This window comes from Corella eumyota, chromosome 2 (genome assembly GCF_963082875.1).
Source record: "Corella eumyota chromosome 2, kaCorEumy4.1, whole genome shotgun sequence".
NCBI classification, from domain to species: domain Eukaryota; kingdom Metazoa; phylum Chordata; class Ascidiacea; order Phlebobranchia; family Corellidae; genus Corella; species Corella eumyota.
In genome coordinates this window covers 15,405,488-15,419,154 of record NC_137491.1, presented here as the reverse complement: position 1 = coordinate 15,419,154, position 13,667 = coordinate 15,405,488, and the positions used below count along the sequence as shown (strand labels likewise).

The 13,667-nt window shown below is 30.0% G+C and overlaps 1 protein-coding gene across 2 annotated transcripts; it reads right to left on the bottom strand.

Moving 5' to 3' along the window:
- Nucleotides 1–2,160: 2,160 nt before the first annotated feature.
- On the bottom strand, nucleotides 2,161–13,435 carry LOC145743922 (uncharacterized). 2 transcript variants are annotated; one of them, XM_082561994.1, is made up of 24 exons: nucleotides 13,357–13,435; nucleotides 13,099–13,251; nucleotides 12,710–12,880; nucleotides 12,114–12,215; nucleotides 11,553–11,732; nucleotides 11,214–11,294; nucleotides 10,781–10,957; nucleotides 10,482–10,595; nucleotides 10,161–10,323; nucleotides 9,918–10,093; nucleotides 9,706–9,816; nucleotides 9,430–9,615; nucleotides 9,031–9,213; nucleotides 8,492–8,683; nucleotides 7,737–8,339; nucleotides 7,484–7,651; nucleotides 7,106–7,267; nucleotides 5,984–6,154; nucleotides 5,470–5,655; nucleotides 4,505–4,888; nucleotides 4,230–4,343; nucleotides 3,842–4,018; nucleotides 2,915–3,100; nucleotides 2,161–2,699 (listed from the first exon to the last, which is right to left on the bottom strand). In XM_082561994.1, the coding sequence occupies exons 1-24, from the start codon at nucleotides 13,403–13,405 to the stop codon at nucleotides 2,494–2,496; spliced, it is 4,395 nt and encodes a 1,464-aa protein (XP_082418120.1). In that variant the 5' UTR covers nucleotides 13,406–13,435; the 3' UTR covers nucleotides 2,161–2,493. The 2 variants fall into 2 exon arrangements, with proteins under 2 accessions (XP_082418120.1, XP_082418121.1); XM_082561995.1 differs by lacking the exons at nucleotides 2,161–2,699; nucleotides 2,915–3,100 and having other exon boundaries at nucleotides 3,861–4,018; nucleotides 4,230–4,337; nucleotides 4,497–4,888.
- Between the last annotated feature and the right edge of the window lie 232 nt (nucleotides 13,436–13,667).

Here is a 13,667-nt window from a genome sequence, read left to right as displayed (position 1 = left end):
ACATTTCGCTAAAGTTCTCGAACGGTAATCCGCTGGTCTCACTACCCCATGTAAATAAACAAATTAGACTTTGGGGTTAAATTTGTTATATAAAATAACACAAACGCTTATATAATCTTTGAAGAATTTTTTGTATACTTTTGTAACACTTTTTGAATGTGCACATTGTTAAAACCCATTGACTTGCTTTTTCAATCAAATGTGATGTTTGAATGTCGCTGTTAGCGGTTCTTTCTCGCTCTGCTATTTTAGCTTCGCGGTTATTTGCTTGTTCGCTATATTCTAGGTTTGCAGTTGGACTAAAATCGTATTTAACAAGTTTAAGACTGTTTTACTACAGTATAAAAAAAAATAACGCAAAGTATTTTTGGGTTGTAAAATCTACAGTTATAAAAACCAGCTACATTACTCAAAGCTTGTTGAATCTGGATGTAAAAAAGCATTTTTTTATATTTACTTAAAATTCATAAAACTTGGTGCACTCCGCGTAGGTCGTTAAGGTTAGAAAATTGACTTACTACAGTTTTAACAAATCCTGATCTTTTTTTTGCAACAAAAACTCGCATCTGAGAGCGTTTATAAAACATAAACAAAGTGCTGTTAGAAACTTTTGCATTAAAACAGTTGTTAAGCTCACTTTGGGAACTACTTACTTGCAATACCAACATTTTACTTTATCGTGCTTACCTTAAACATTCTACGTATAAAGAAATTATTACATTGCATTTAATCAAAGCTAAATGCATGTTTAAAACTTTACTTTTTATTCTTGTTAAAATACCAACCCAAGTAAAACAGTTCAGCTTTATCAAACTGCTGAGGTAGGCTCTTTGTTCTTTCCTTAGGGCAATTTTTAGAGTCCATAAACGTTTGCAACCTGTCAAAAACATTTCTCATGTGTGGATTTCGAGGTCGCAAGCAAGGAAACAGACGTTCTAACTCAGTTTCAGTATTTTTATTAATTATTGAATTTGTCATTTGCGTAGGTTTTGTGTCTGTAAAAGCGTGCAATTAATTGGTAATTTGTGATTCAGAAAAAGGCTGGTTGTGTCATGTTTTTGGTCATTTAGTTGCGGATGCCAATGTTGATAGTCCTGTACAGAGAATTTTCTTTTACGTTTGTTTATTTTCACCATGAAAACACATCAAAAAAAAATTAAATCAAAGAATAATTGTTTTGTTAGAACTGCACAGGTCCAATAAACGTGTTTACAAAATATTTTTTTTAAATATTAATATTCATAAAAGTTATGACACTTTTATTAAAAATTGATAAAATCTCAAAACCTAAAATTTTATACTTTATTAGACCCGCATTGGCCTTACTAACATTCAAGATAAAACATTTCGCAAAAATTTTAAGTAAAACAAAAGTTACAGCAGACTTTATTCTGGGTTTAATTAGGTAACGTGATATTTTTGGCGAATGCTATTGCATATAAATTAAAAAAAAAAGTTTTAAATCAAAAAATAATTGTGCTGTTAGAACTGCACAGGTCCAATTTACTTGTTTACAAAATATTTTTTGAAAATATTAAAATTGATAAAAGTTATGACGATTTTATCAAAAAATTAATGAAATTTCAAAACCTAAAATGTTATATCTTATTAGACGCAAAAATTTTCAGTGGAACAAAAGTTTAAGCTAATTTTTTTTTTGATATAATTAAGTCACGTGATATTTTTTGCTAATGATATTGCATACGAATTAAAGAAAAAATTTTAAAATCGAAAAAAAATGTTGCGTTAGAAATACACAGATCCAATTAACGTGATTTCAAATTATTTTTGATGAAAATTTAAAGATTGATAAAAATTAAAACCCAAATCTTATATTTTATTAGACGCGCATTGGCCTAACTTACATTCAAGTTAAAACATTTTGTAAAAATTTTTAGTGAAACAAAATTTGAGTAACTTTTATTTTTATTATTAAAAGGTCACGTGATATTTTTGGCCAATGATTTTGCATACAAATTTTTAGAAAAAATAAAAATTTTTAAATGGGAAAATAATTGTTCTATTAAAACTGCTCAGGCCCAATTAACTTCTTTACAAAACATTTTTTGAAAAAATTTATATTCATAAAATTTATGACACTTTTATTAAATATTGATAAAATCTCAAAACCCAAATTTTTAAATTTTATTAGACGCGCATTGGCCTAACTAACATTCAAGATAATCATTTCTCAAAAATTTTCAGTAAAACAAAAGCTACAGCTAATTTTATTCTGGGTTTAAATAGTCGCGCATTGGCTTAACTAATATTAAAAAGAAAACATTTTGCAAAATTTATTGCGAAGGTATAACAGTTCGTACGGAATAGAGTTCAATGTTTCTTTAAATATTTTAAATATTTTGTAAATTGATTATTTAATATAATAAAGTATACAAATCATTTTATTAGACATTTTCTTGAAAAATGAAGATAGCCTTATTCGAATGCGATTTAGTTAGTTCTACGGTATAAAAGTAATTAGTAGCTTTATGTTTAATCGCAAGAGTAGGTTTGATATCTTGGAATCCATTGTGCGCCATTTCCACATCGAAGAATCGAGTTTTTATTTAATGTTTTTGTTGGGTCTATGCACGAAACGTTTAACTCAGAGTCTAAATCAAATGACCCAGGTGCAGAATGTACCCCTTCAATCTGAACTCCAATTGGAACCAAAAACGTTAAAATTTCGCAAGGTTTATCTAAGATCAACAATAATTAAAAATTTTTACCTCAATAAATATAAAAAAAAACAGTTCAATGGATCAAGTTTAAATAAAATGTTTATAGGTTTTTAAACCAATGTATTTAAAATATTCAGCAAATATCCAATCTGAAAACTCAAACAATATTACATGCTTAGTGGAAAAAAGCATACATAACCCTCAAGCTGATCAACTTATTAGTTTCTACTTGCCTTTGCATATCGGTATGGAGTTATCCCACTGCCCATCCTCTCCGCATTGGATCAAATTCCCCCCTTCTATAGCATATCCTTCATCACAAAAATAAAATGCCTGTGAACCAATTGATGGCATGTTGTCAGGTATAAGAACGATTTTTCCATTTGCTGGCTTAACTAATTCTGGACATCTTGGAGATCCTAAACAAAAACATTTTAAAACTAGATTTATTAGATAAATAAAATATGGTTCGAAATCGTTTGATTCTTTTTTATAAATATAATTTATTTAGTAGGTTTATTAATTAAATTATAAATTTAAATATGAACTTTTTTATATTTAAACCTAATTTTAACAAACGAACACGCATTCATTGATATTGTAATAGAAAAGTAAACTAAATTTAAAAGCAAAATACCGATCTTAATTTTTTAGTAATTAAACGAGTATTAAAATATAATAATAACAAAACAATTAAAAAAACAAAATTTACACATTTTTGACTTATACTGTAACATTTTACTTAAATTTTCAACCAATATTTTTTACTTTAATAGACAGCGAAAAGGACGATTTTTGATGGCGACCAGAACGCTATTAAATTATTCAAGCGTTAAACTCACACTGATTCGTTATTTTATAAAAAAAATAAAATAATGATTAAACGATATTTAGCTAGAGTTAAATCTTCATTTTAAATAGCAACATACAAAATAATAATACCAACAACATATTAAAATTTCAGAAAATTTAATCTTTAAATTTTAAAATTAAAATATATTAATTAGTATTTAGTGAAACTGGTAATAATAACAGTATTAAAAAATAACTTATTTACACAAAACAAAATTTTTATAAATAATAAACAATTAAACAAAAATTTATACAAACAAAGAAATTCATAACAAGAATATGAACAAATGAATAAACTGTTGTCATACCGCATGTAGGAGTTTGTCTGTTCCAAGTACCATCCGATTGACAGGTCGTGGTAAAACTTCCCAAAATAACATTAAGTATACTTGAACAACGAAATGAAAGAATTGTACCAATTGGGTGGTACATATCCGAACTAATAATTTCCACGCCTGGATTTAGAGGAGGATTTGCACACAACACTTAAATAAAAAAAATAATATTAATACACAACACACCAAATACATATTATACCTTTATATTAAATTCTAAAATATATAAAATTTTAACTTTTAAATTTAGCTAACAAAAATATTTTTAGTGACATTAAAGATCACAGACATTTTTTATATCTTAAACAACAAAAGTCTATTTATATATATAGTAATTTTAACAAAACGCTTCGTTGCTTACACTCTTCACAATTTGATCCATTTTTGTTAGGTGGACATTGACACAAATAAGATTCATCTGTCTCTGTACACATGCCATCTTCTCCACACGGTTCTGATTCACATGGATCTGTTTCTAAAGTTTAAACGTGGCATTGTTAAGTTTAAATTTATTTGATTTATTTTATCATTTTTTTAAACCTTTCAGTCAAGCAAACTTATTACTTTTTTGCCAAAGGCTAGACAATATTAGAGCAACAAAAATTGGTTAAAAAAATAAAATTATTACTGACTTACTTTTTTGGCAAGCATAGTTTCCACTGAAAAAACATACACCATCAAACCACGTTCCTATTGTTGTTAAAGCACCACAATTTTCTAATGAGATATTTGGTTCTCCAGGCTGCCAGGCTTGAAAACCATCATTTGAAGTTAAAGGAACGATGGTGTTATCTAACCATCTAAAAATGTTATTATTGTCCCTTTGCATTCCAACATAATAAAACGGGCTAAATATACGAGATGGGTTCGGATGATTACGCTGAACTAAATTAGCTAAAATATCTTGAACTTTTTGATTTTTGATGATTGCGAGATCACCCCCATTACTCTGACAACGTCGTCTCGCGGTACTAAATGTCACAGATGCTCGGTGTACAGTGTACACAAAGTTGCCGACTCCTGAAATCAAAATGTTTAAAACTAGCTACATTTTTATTAATGTTTTACATATCGTTTTGAATGAACATTGGTTTGTAGACAATTCTTTATATGCTAAATTTTGTTTTTAAATGACACAATGTATTATATAAATATAGTTTCTAAGGAAAGTAACAAACATAAGAAATAGTAAAACCAACTTCGAACAATTAAGACTAAATAAAAAGTTCTACATTTTACGATTTAACATTCAGGTACCTACATAATTTGCATTGGGTATTGTAACTATTACAGATTAATAGTATGCTTGAACATTAACTAAAGTAACAATTTAGTTAAGAAAAGTATTTGTATTTTCAAAATTTAGCTTCTTATGTCACTTGTTTATAAAACATATGCCTAATAAACTTTAATCTCACCATATAATTATAAACAACTGATCGAATTAAAAACAAAGGAAACTGGTTAGTACATCATTGTTGTGGTGCCGCTTTAAACGTAAAATTTTGTACTAAGTCAAATTTAACAAACAAAATGTCGATTGAATAAGAAAAACATAATTAATTTGCTCAAAAAAATAAAAGTATTTGTAATTAACTTACGGTTGCTTTCTGCGCACAAATTGCTGTTACATGCTCGGGTACCAACAAGTTCACCTGACCCACAACCTTCTGTCCCCACAACACAATTTCGGGTTCTTAATTGACTTCCCCCTCCACAACTTACAGAGCAGCCGGACCATTGCGACCACATGTTGCTACCAGACCACTGAGACCAAGTACTACCACCTTAACATAATAAATTAAATGAGTGAGATCTGAACATAAAAGTTTAAAGTGGTAAGATGTATAAAAAAGAACAGTTTATTTAAACTATTCTAGCGACTTTTTTATACAATTTTTATATTTTTGTTTAGTAAAATATATTTTACTTGTTTAGAAAATTATCTTAAGGTAATATTAAAAGCTGTGTTATTAAAACCAAATAAACTCATGCATAAGTGCCAAGATTAGAAAAATAAGTTTGCCTATGTTGCGGTTATAGAATCCAAACTTTTAGGCCTCCAATCCGCAGGAATATTATATTTACGAACAATTAGTTGTATTGTTAAATTACCTGCTGGAGCAGGCATACATGGCGACAAACTACAAGGATCTCTTTTTGAACTAGCTCCTTCGCAAAATGCAGCTCCAACTAAATCTGATCCCAGACATCTTCTTGTTCTCCTAATTACTCCAGAACCACAAGTAACCGAACAAGTATTTCCAACCCAGCTACTCCATTCTCCTAAGAAAATAATTATTAATTTAGGTAAAACAATAATAACAAAGTTTTTACTTTAATACTATTTTATTATGGCTTTTAAAGGGTGTACTTTATAATACCGATAACACTTAAAACATGTTTATATATTAGTAAAAAAATTGTTAATATTTGGGTTTTTAAGTGTTTAAATCTTGCTTAGGTGGGCACCGTTACTTGAACAAGAATGCATAGGTGGGCACCGTTACTTGAAAAATCAACCTCGATAACGGGTGTTCCGTTAATTAAATCGTGAACTTCGATAAAACTAAACTGTTACTTAAATACGAATGTATCATAAGTTACCAAGAACGCTATAAAGACTACTGTCAGATTGTCGACTGTACAATTAAACTTTAAAGTCTTAATAATCAGGCATACTATTACGGCGCAATAAGAAGCAAATAAAAACTAAAGCAAATTGCGTCACATTTTTTAATTTGTTACGCCACCGTTTACGATGTAAGTATGCGAGTTATTTTTAAAAGGTTTTAACAATAGATACAATTTATTAAATTAAAAGGTCTATCTGCTTATTAAAGTTAAGTTTTGATTAAACTTTTATACTATAACGACTATTTGTTTTTTGTAGCGCAACTCTGTTAGAAAACAACGTTTTTTAAATCGTAAGATGTCAATGAACTAAAATTCGTATATTTAAGACATTTTTGGTACTTACGTACTTTATCTAACGGAAGCACATCTATGTAACGAAAGTTAAGAGATTCGATTATGATTTTTTTTTTAAACTTAAACGTTAAATTTTAACGAAAAAGTAAACTTCGTTAATCAACGATTAACGCATTAACGGTTTGGTTGCCCACCTCTGCAATAATGAGATAAAATATAAAAAAATAATAATAAAGTTCACTAATTTTTAAATTTGTTTTGCTGTCTTTTTAAATATTTTTTAATACACCAACATTATTTACTTACGTTTGGGACATGCACCTAGGTTGCATTGTTCTTGTTGTCTTGAACTTCCAGGACACCTAATCGTCCCAACTCCATTTCGGTCGCGACAAACTCTACTTCTAGTCTGTGTACCACTTCCACACGAAACACTGCAACTCCACATTGTCCATTCAGCCCAACTTCCTAATAATAATAATAATAATAAACAAAAACCTTGATCTTTGCAGGTTATCTTAAATTTGTACGTTTTTAATACAGTTACTTGTTATGGCAATAAAATTATTTGGCAATGGTCTTATTTTGGCAATAGTCTTGATAAACATTGTTTAAATTGATACTGTGTTTATTTGATAAGTATGATTTTATAAATATTTTCTATATAATTAAACTGAATATTACCGATTACATTAATTTCCACTTCGACATTGACCCCGACTCTTTGTGGGTGATCTCTGTCAGAATTCCAAGTATTTTCAATACTTTGGGGGTATGTTTGATTAGTGTAAATAAAAATCAAATTTTCCATAGTAGTAGCCCATGGAGCAGACCCCAGTCGATAAAAATACCCTGATTAACGTTAATGCAATTTAATAAGTTTATATTTTTTCTTAAAAAAAAAAACAGAAATACTGCATTCCATAAATAAACTTACTGCCTTTATATTTACTTCGATGTAAATAAAACTTTTTGCCCTCAGATTGCAATTCATAAACCGGCGCACCACTATAAAGTGTTCCAGGAATTGGGTTGTAAACACCAGAAGCAGAAGATAAATTTAAGCCATTAACTATTGTAAAATTTACAGGTGTAACTGAACTTTCAAACTTAATACACACAAAGGAACTTCCTTGAGTACATATTGAATGGTCCCATTTTCCAACTCCTTCCGTCTCTCTTGATGATATAGTTTGTGATGATATTATAGCACAGTCAACATTCACCGATGTTTGAACATTTGAGACGAAATTTGAATATTGTGAGTTATTGTACTTGCGGCCGTCATCCCACACCAGATTTCCTTCCTCCGAAATATCACTGAGACCAAGCCAGTTTCTACCTCTGTCTTCTTGTAAAATGTAAGACAACACCTTGTCCTGCATTTGCTGACTGCGAATTATAGCGAGTCGTGCTTTTTGTTCGAAACATTTTCTTTGTGCAAGTAGATAGCTTCTATTTTCATTATAAATTTTATAACAATTAGGCGAATCAGAAACATAATCAGTTGGACATGACGAAACTTTTGGAACAACTCTTTCTAAATATTATAAATACAAATTAAATTTAAGAAACGAGTTAAAATTCCCGGTCAATATTAAGTTAACTTTAAGTTTTAAAGAATGACATTAATCATATGTAAAACAATAAATATATATTAATGACAAATAAATTGATAAACATCTTAATTACCTGCAACCATTTTAATACAAGTCGGTTCGTCACTAGACCATGTCCGATCATCTTGACACATTGCGGTAGAAGATCCGGATATTTGATATCCATCTGGGCATGAAAATGTAGCAACTCGGGGAAAAAGCCAAATCGTTATATCGGGAGAAACGGTGACTCTTTCAGGAAGTTCTAGATCCGGACATTTTCGATCTGTGTAGCATTACATCAGTTACACAAGACAATTAAGGTGGTGTTTTATTTGAAACAAAATAAAGGAAAAAAAAAATAAATTAAATGCCAAATCATTTTATATGAACACATTTGCGTAAATGTACCCAGCTAAAATTTGACATACTAGAATAAGGGTTTAGTTTTGTTGGTTAGTTTGTTATTCTGCACAGACAACGGCTTGCAGGTATATTTAAGCTGGATTTACTTTCGTATCTTAGTTGATAAAATAATAACTTATATTTTTATTTTTGTTTAAATTATGATCAATTAAAAATTAAATATAACATTACGTATTTCGCCATGAGATAAAAAAATAACAACCGTACTTTCACATGTTGGTGTGTCCATTGACCAAACTCCTCCTGCCATGCATGTAGCATATTTGGGAGTAGTAATATAATATCTTCTGTTGCAACCATATTTAATCATGCCACCTAGCTCAACAACAGATCCTGGTCGATTATTTAATATCTGTCCATTGACTGGCAATGGTCCAACAACACAGCCGCCTAAGGAAGTTAAAAATACTTTTATTGTGCTTCTTTACTTCCAATTTGTGAAGTTTGTTTCTATGGTCTAAACATAGAGTAATATTAGGTATTCCCACCAAGTTTCAAGTTAAATTTGGCAATTTAAAATATTATGAGTTATAATTGCTTGAAAATTAAGCTGCTGAAGTGTTGGCTCAGCAGGAGTTTATAAGAGTTAAAAATATTTTATTTTACCTTCGCAGGTTGGTTTGGGCGGTGATAGCGTTTCGCCTGCGATGCATTTAGATTTTCTTTCTCCTCTCAATACAAAATTTTGATTGCAGGCATAAGTTACATCTTGACGCACAGAAATTAAATTACCCGCTGTTAAATCTACCAATCTTCCGTTAACGGGTGGTTCAGGAATAGTACAAGCAAGTCCTAAAAACACATTGGTTAATAATGTAGCATCTGAAAAAGAATATAGACGAATATCATTTTTAGCTGGTTAAAATCAAAAACATTACAAACTTGTTTGACAACGGTCTCCAATGTAGCTGCTCTTACAAATACATTCCATTCTGTCAATTCTGTTTCGACATATTCCATTTCTTCCACAAGTGTTTTCTGAACATCTTGTTTCTATAAATTATAAATTAGTTAGTATATGCAGATTATAAAAGGAGTAAGAAAATAAAACGAATGTTTTAAAAAACAAAATTGCAAATAAACTTGAAAGTTACCACAATTTTGATCTTCATCAATTGTTATATCATCTAGAACAATAGCTGGGGGGGTTGATCTGGTTCCACGATTTGCATTAAATTCAATCTGATAATCATTTCTTTTGTTAACTATTATGACAGAGTTTAACCAAGTTTCTTCTGTTTCGCGTTCACTTGCCGTCCATATTTCTCTCCTATAAAAAAAAACAATATACCCACAATCAGTTTGTCTGAAAAATCTTTTAACTAAACAGGACATACCTTATTCCGTTGGTAACTTCGTTCACAACAAACTTATCACCTCTGCGTAACCGATTTAGATTGTAATAAAATTTAATGCACTTTCGTCCTGCTAGAACCGGAGAAAGAAGGGTGGAAATTGTGTTTGTTCTGACATTTTGAAAGTTTGTTTTTTGCACAAAACCTGATAAAAAATGGGTCAATAAGCATATCGATAAAAAACTTAATATACATAATAGTGACCAATAAAAAAAAGGTTAAAATTTATCGATTATTTTTTGGGTGGTATTGTTAAAATTTTAGACAGCAACTATTTGTAATTTCAAAACTTGGTAGTTTCACCTCTAAAGCCATTGGGAACATCATCAGTAAATTCTCGAGTCCAGTCATGATTTTCACTGATGAAACCACAAGTCGATTCTGGACCTCCTTTTTCGAAATCACAACTGCTGTCAACTTTAATAAAAAAAACGACGATAATGAATAAAATAGAAAAAACGTATAGCTAGTTATATTCTAAATACATTTAATAATAAATTTGAAATTGTATTTACTCAAATAACACAATTTCAATAAAAAAGTGCTACCAATTTTGCTTTACATATATTACCAATAAAAAATATATTGAATTTTGAATCTACCAATGCATTTTGGCTCTGGCCCCCAGGTCCGGTTTTCATTACAGACCCCATCAAACTGAACCTCTAACTTGTAACCCAAATCACAAATATATTTGACTTCTGATTGGTAGGTGTAGTCTATTCCAATGTCATTAACTCGACCGTTAACTGGAGCTATTGGTGGGGGGCAACTGATTACTGAAACATAGTGGAAATTTTAAAGTAAAAATTTAAGTTTATGTTTTAATAAAAATAACCTCTTTTAATTAAAAAATCAAGTAAGGGTAAGGAAAAGGACATTGTATTATTTTAATAAGGTGTATTAAAGAGATTTAATTAAACAATTCAATATAATCTTCCAAAGACACTAGTTAAAGTTTAATGCAAGTTTTGCTTTTCTTAGTTTTAATAAACCAAGCGTTTAAAGTATAAGAAATTTGAATAAGTAACCCACTGTTGCATGTTGGTATAGTTCCTCTCCATCTTCCACCAGTTCCGCAAGTCAAGTGAGTAGTCCGCTGGTTGGTTTCATAACCTAAAAATAACAAAAAACAAAGTAGTTATAATCAAAAAATGGATTCTTTTTTTAATTTACCTACTAGACATAAATTTATTTGCTATACATTATTTGTTTTTTTCAGAAAAAATGTTATTTTAAAAATTAAAAAAAGGTTACAGTAAATCAAGTAAATCATTCGATTAAAAGCATTTATTTCAAGTGAAACTAGTGCTAAATTTTACAACAAGATTTTCCGTATACAATTTATATTGAATATAAAATTTTTATATGCACCAGTGTTGCAGAAATACAATACTCTATCTCCAAACGCAAAATCTTCGCTTTCTATTCTTCGATGGCCGTTTATTGCATTGCCAGGATCTGGACAGGGACTTCTATTGCACCGAAGTTCTAGTGGTGACCAAATACCTCCTGGTTGACAAGTTCTATTTGGATTTCCATCAGATACGTAACCTAAAGATCCAAGTAATTAGAATATAAATTTAAAGTTACAATTAAGTATCAGAAAGAAGGACATTTACACTTTTTAAAAAAATTAAAATTTTTTTTTTGTGCATTATATAAATAAAAGGCTTATTACAAACTACCTAATATCAGAATAGTTTTTCTTTTTACAAACTACCCAATATCGGGATTGTCCACCCAGGCAGTTTGTTATATTATAGCGCCTTACTCAAGGATGCTACAACATGAGACCAATGGGGATTGAACCCAGGAACTCGTGTAGGTAAGCCCAGTGTTTTAACCACCACTCTACATTGCCGTGTTTACATACTGAAAGGTTATGTATTTAGAGTTGAACTTTTCATAGTGTAGCATTTAATTAATTCCTACCCGATCGGCATATATATTCCAGTTCCTCTCCAACTCTGTAATTAGTTCGGTCAGCATTGGGAAAGGAAGGCGCATTAATTCGTGGTGGCAAAAGACACCCCTCTAAAATCAAAAATATCACTTAGTTTAAACTAAGCAAGCAGTTTAGGGTAACGTTTTAATATTTCATTAGTATCAATTCGATACTTTTGTTAGGCTACTTAATATTTTAAATATAAAGCAACCCGTTTGGCACTAGATCGAAAGTGTAATTGATTCTCTGTTTTCTATAAATAGGTACGTATTTTATCAAAGCTAGACTTCATTTGCAAGAAACCGCGGTAACTGTCAACTGTAAGGCTACTTAAATGAGTTTATACAGATATAGAATAACTGTAGTTAAAACACTTAATATAATAGTAGTTTTAAAAGCAAATAAAACAGGTTTGTTCACGTAACTCCGGCCAGATTTACGTGATAAGCCACAAGATTAATTGCATTGCCCTAATAAACAGTACAACGTTTCAGTCAAGGCAGAATAAGCTTTTTACGTTACGCGTATAAAGTTATTTATAAGGTACCACCTATACGTATCATTGAAACAACAAATAACTTACGAACACAAGTCGGTGCTTCGCCAGTCCAGCGTCTTGTCGACAAACAAACTCTTCGTTCCACACCTTCTAAGAAGTAACCGTCATCACACGTATATGTTATAACGTTGTTGAAGGTGCGCTCGCCTGTTATTTCGCCGTTTAGAAATGGGTCTAATTCGTTGCAGGTTGCATCTTAAAAATAAAAGAATGTTAAAACAGAATTACAAGCATTGTTTATCAACATTTTATAGCATTTCGCAAGAGATACGATATTAAAATGTAGCAATCAACCAAAAATCACAGAGAATAGTATATAAAGTATCTTGTTGGATATTAGCTTAAAATCGCTTGTGCCACGCAGTTAGTTTTAAACTAAAATATTTTAAACAATGTTCAAGAAAAAAAAGTACTTGGATTAAAACAGCTTAATCCGCATCCTGGGTCGCAAAAACATCCTTTAAGTAATCCTCTACACTCTGCACCAGTCGTACATCTTTTTCTACAAATATGTCCTTCTGGAACCCTAGACGAATCTCGTGGACAATCTTCTTGTCCGTTAATTACTAAAAATTTAAATAATTTTAAAAATATGTGATTTCCTTTTTAAAGGTTTAAATTGAAAAACATAAGACAGATATTCAATATTTTATTGAATAAATCCACCTTACCTTGTGTTCCCAAAATAAATAAAACTGCAAATATAGTTAATCTTCTCATATTTTTATTCAAATTTTGTTACTTAAAACTGTAAGTATATTCAAACATTGTTATTAAAAATAACAAGATTAAACAAAAAATTCTTTTAATTTTTTCGTAGAGAAAATATATAAATTGCTGTTTTTCTACCTTACCATTTTATATCAATACAACATGCATAATTTCAATAATATATTTATTTCTGTCAACCCAAGCCCTGCAAAAATAGACTACACAGTTTTCGACAAAGCTGATTGCCTCAAGGTATAAGCTACAGCTAAAG

Coding starts and splice junctions, on each gene's coding strand:
- LOC145743922 (XM_082561994.1), bottom strand. CDS start 13,405: ATGAGAAGATTAACTATATTTGCAGTTTTATTTATTTTGGGAACACAA. Junction 10,596..10,780: donor GCCAGAGCCAAAATGCATTG/GTAGATTCAAAA, acceptor TTTTTATTAAAG/TTGACAGCAGTTGTGATTTC. Junction 7,268..7,483: donor AGTGGAAATTAATGTAATCG/GTAATATTCAGT, acceptor TATTATTATTAG/GAAGTTGGGCTGAATGGACA.